A 4,096-nucleotide genomic window follows, 5' to 3' on the forward strand; every position below is an offset into this window, starting at 1 on the left:
CCTGCATACATGCCTGCAATTTTGTGCCATGTCCTTATCATTATGAAAACCAACTGAAAATTAGATTTGAGAAGAATACATTTCACTGAGATTGGAGAACCCACGTACATGCATGATTAATATTTCAGATAAAATGGGCATGATTAATTTCTCCCTCCGAAAGAGACAAAAATTAAGCTGGTAGTTAATTAGTAATTAACACCAAAATTCTTTTCAACGAATGGATGTTGGCTTGTTCATCCTAGCTATAGGAGACATATCTAAGCCAAGATCCATCTCTGCACTGACATATGTACTTAACAATAGTTACAGTGGCACTACTAGTACTAGCTAGCTATAGTAAGTTGGCTCCCGGAACCATCTGTGCTCTCCCATCAACGCATAAGTTGAGCTTGAGTTCCAGTCCTCTTGCTTTTTGTTCACCGGTATGTTGAGGGATTAATATTCGATCCTCATCCTCTCACACCTCTCATGCATATTTATATGTCTGCATTCTGGTTTGGGGCAGCTTCTGCCTGCCAAGAACATAGAATGCTAACTGTCAGAACTCGGGAAAATACTGAATTACAACTCGTTGTTATTATTTGTTTAGGACACGTTCATGTGTTTCTTCATTCTTGAGAAGGTAAAACAGAGTTTAGCTCTAAACAGTATTGACATGCTTAGGTAGAAGCTGGCTGAAGTAGCTTGCAGTGAGCAAAAGCTTCGAGGCACTATGCTGTTATTTTTATTTTGTTCTTTTACCCTTGCAAAAATAAGTATAATACAAGTACCAGACATGATTATACCAGTACTGAAATGGATGTACCACGCACAAATTCCAACAGTTTACCCTAGTGTAAAAGAAGAGATGTTTCAGTCACTGAAAGAAGGGTACAAGTACTAAAAAAGTAGTCACATTTAACATGACTCCAAAGACTCTGAATTTAGGACAAACTGAAGGATCAAAAGAAGAAACAAAATAAAAAAACAAGAGCATATACATTGTACACCAATTGCCATGAATAACTAGTTCGTGTGCCATACAAGAAGTTAATTATTAACATCTACCACTAATATGATATATAAAGTTAAAAGAAGATCATACCCTGATGCTCGAGGCAGCTGGGATCGATCCTTTGCAGAGGCGTTGCATGAGCTCCACCTGTGTCTTCAAGCACATCACATAATCCAGGGCCTCACTGAGCAATGAGAGGCCATGGAGTTCCTCCCCTCCGGGCACAAGCTTCCTGAGAAGCTGCAACCTCCGCTTCACCATCCTCCTAGCCACCGTAGCACCATTGCTGCCGCTCGCCGCCACCAGCGAGCTCCTCCTCTTCCTTCTGGAGCTGCACACACCGTGCGACCTCCTCACGATCTTCCTGCTCCTGATCTCCTTCCGGCAGCTCGCCGTTGCCGCCGCCCTCAGGCTAGACTCGTAACCAACGGTGCTGAGGATGCGGCGCATGAGCGCCTCGTGGCGCCGCTCTGCCGCGTGCCGCGTGACGAGCGCGCTCGCCCACGGCGCCGTGCTGCCCCTGGCCAATGCCATGGCCACATCGGAGGAGAGCCTCACGGCATCCCGGCGCTCCCGGAGACCCATGGACTTGGAGGTGAGGCCGGCCACCTGCAGGCTCTGCAGGAGCCGCTCCATGAATGCTCTCTTGAACTTTCTTGAGGCATGCATTGTTTTTCCGTTTGTGAGGAGGATCTCGTGAGCAATGCAGTGGCTGCTAGTTTGCTTGGCTTGTTTGGTTCTTCCTAGGAGATGGAAGAAGAGGAGGACCGACGGGTTTGAGCTGTTGTAAGAAAGCAAGTAGAGGGGTTTATCTACATATAAAGGAGCTAGATATGTGTTTGCACAAAGAAAGCTGCATGTGCCTTTGGGTTTCCATGTGAGCTTCAGTTAGTTGCTGTGTGTGCAGGGAACATTGTTTTACTTCCACCATCCAATTGACCATTTCTGTTTTAGAGAAACGTAGCCTCATATTTAGGGTGTACATTTTTTTATGGCAGGGGCATCATAAAAGTAAAATCTATTTTGTGTAAAATATGTAATATAGTAAGTCACATAAAGAAAGATATAGGCAGCAAAACATATACGAGGCAGTTTACAAAGTAGTAAAACATATATGAGGGTATGAAAGGTGTGTGAACATTTTTTCAAAGTGGGAATGAGAACACTTTGGAGGATTTTTTTGTGGGTAAAAGAGTACTGCGTTAGTTTAATTATTTCCTATAAGTCAGTGTGCCATTATGTTTGAAATGAGTCAAATTTGGTATATACTGATATATTCTGCAATGAAAAATGAATAAATAAATATCAAAAAATAGAGGACACGATATTTGTAACTGTTAGAAAGCAATCAGTGGGTAGGTGTTTATTTGATTTTTTTACAGACTTGGGTCATAAAAGTGTGCAAAATAACAGGGAAAAGGAGGATTGAAAAAGAATGCACTTTTTGGGGGCACGCTGTAAGAGGGTTGGGAAGAGGGAAGGGGGTGGAAGATGCAGACCATGCACATGCCTGCACATGGTGAACTAGCCCCACTTGGATCCTAATAACACCCAAATAGTCCTCATTAATGCCAAATATCATTCCTGAAGAAAAACTATGATGTTTCAGTTGAACAAAGAAGACTTCTTAATGAAGTCCTTAAGTAGTGTTTATGTGTCAAATGCCATATCAGTTAATGAAAGTAGGCAGATAGAGGTTAAGGACTTAATGTGGTAACAATATTTTGATACGGCAGCAAGGGTGGAAGATACTTTGAATATATTGAGATTCGTAACAAATGAAATGGTTGTGTGCATCACATAGCTTGATGCAGAGGCCGGGGCCAAATCCCCATTTCGTAAAAAGCAAGGATGAAGGGGGGAAATACTAGGATGAACCTGGGTGCACGTGCACCCTTCTAAAATGCTGGAAAAAATGGTATTTCAAAATCTAAAAAAATGAAATAATTTTTTTCACGTACATATTATGTTGGTACTTACTTGTGTAAGTTTTCACGAAAAAATACGATTGTACGTGGCTTACACGAAAATAACAAAATGTCCAAATAACACTAAAATGATTTGTTGTGTACTGTTCAATGAAATAGGAAATTCAATTTTCTATGTGTAGGTCACACATGGTCGTTTTTTTATACCAAAATATGCACAAGTAAGTGCCAACATAAGATATACATGCGTGCGTTTTTTTAAAAAAATCTAAACCTTTAAAATAGCATTTTTGGATTTTTTTCATAATGGAGTGCACACTAGTGGAGAAGAGGCCTTTGGTCCCAAACCCCTAGGAGCAAATGTCCCAGTTCTGAACCAAACCGGGACCAATGGGGGGCATTGATCCCGGTTCGTTTGGCCCAGGGCGACCCCACTCGCTGGAGCCTGTCCGTTAGCGGCCTTTGGTCCCGGTTTGTACTAAAAACCGGGAGTAAAGGGTCGGCGGCGCGGCAGACCGTGTCAGACGTGGGAAACCTTTAGTCCCGGTTTGTAGTACAAACCGGGTCCAAAGGCCCACCCTTTGGACCCGGTTTGTATTACAAACTGGGACAAAGTCCCCAATCTGGCTATATAACCTTGCCCCTGCCCAAGTGTGAGCCACACTTAGCCATTTTTTCACTTTCTTCACAAGAGGGGTGTATTGCTTTGCTCTCTTCTTCACATGCACAAGAGGTGTTCGATGAAATGCTTAAGAGGATTTGCCACTTGAGTTTACACAAATCAAGCCACACTTAACTTGCTTTTTTCTTCTCCATCGAGGTTAACAACTTTATTCTTTTCATCTGTAATTGATAAAATACATGTGTATATATACATCGTGATGTTCTGTAATGGTTTTGATCAGCTTAATTATATCATGCAGATGAATCGGCAATGGATGTACATGGACCGACGCTTTGACGAGTTCACTTCGGGCCTGAATAATTTTATGGCCGTGGCGGAGGCAAACAAACATGGTGGCTTCATGTATTGTCCATGTGTTGACTGCAAGAATACCGTAAATTACGCTCACTCGAGTACCATTCACGGCCACCTTCTGCGATCCGGTTTCATGCCCGAGTTACTATTGTTGGACCAAGCACGGAGAAAGAGGAGTTATGATGGAAGACA

At 42.6% G+C, this 4,096-nt stretch overlaps 1 protein-coding gene across 1 annotated transcript; it reads right to left on the reverse strand.

Moving 5' to 3' along the window:
- Positions 1-1,081: 1,081 nt before the first annotated feature.
- Positions 1,082-1,666, reverse strand: LOC124653698 (transcription factor IBH1-like 1). The gene has a single exon (XM_047192769.1). The coding sequence runs from the start codon at positions 1,664-1,666 to the stop codon at positions 1,082-1,084; it is 585 nt and encodes a 194-aa protein (XP_047048725.1).
- Positions 1,667-4,096: the final 2,430 nt, after the last annotated feature.

The sequence above is a fragment of the Lolium rigidum genome, chromosome 1, assembly GCF_022539505.1.
Source record: "Lolium rigidum isolate FL_2022 chromosome 1, APGP_CSIRO_Lrig_0.1, whole genome shotgun sequence".
Lineage (NCBI taxonomy): Eukaryota > Viridiplantae > Streptophyta > Magnoliopsida > Poales > Poaceae > Lolium > Lolium rigidum.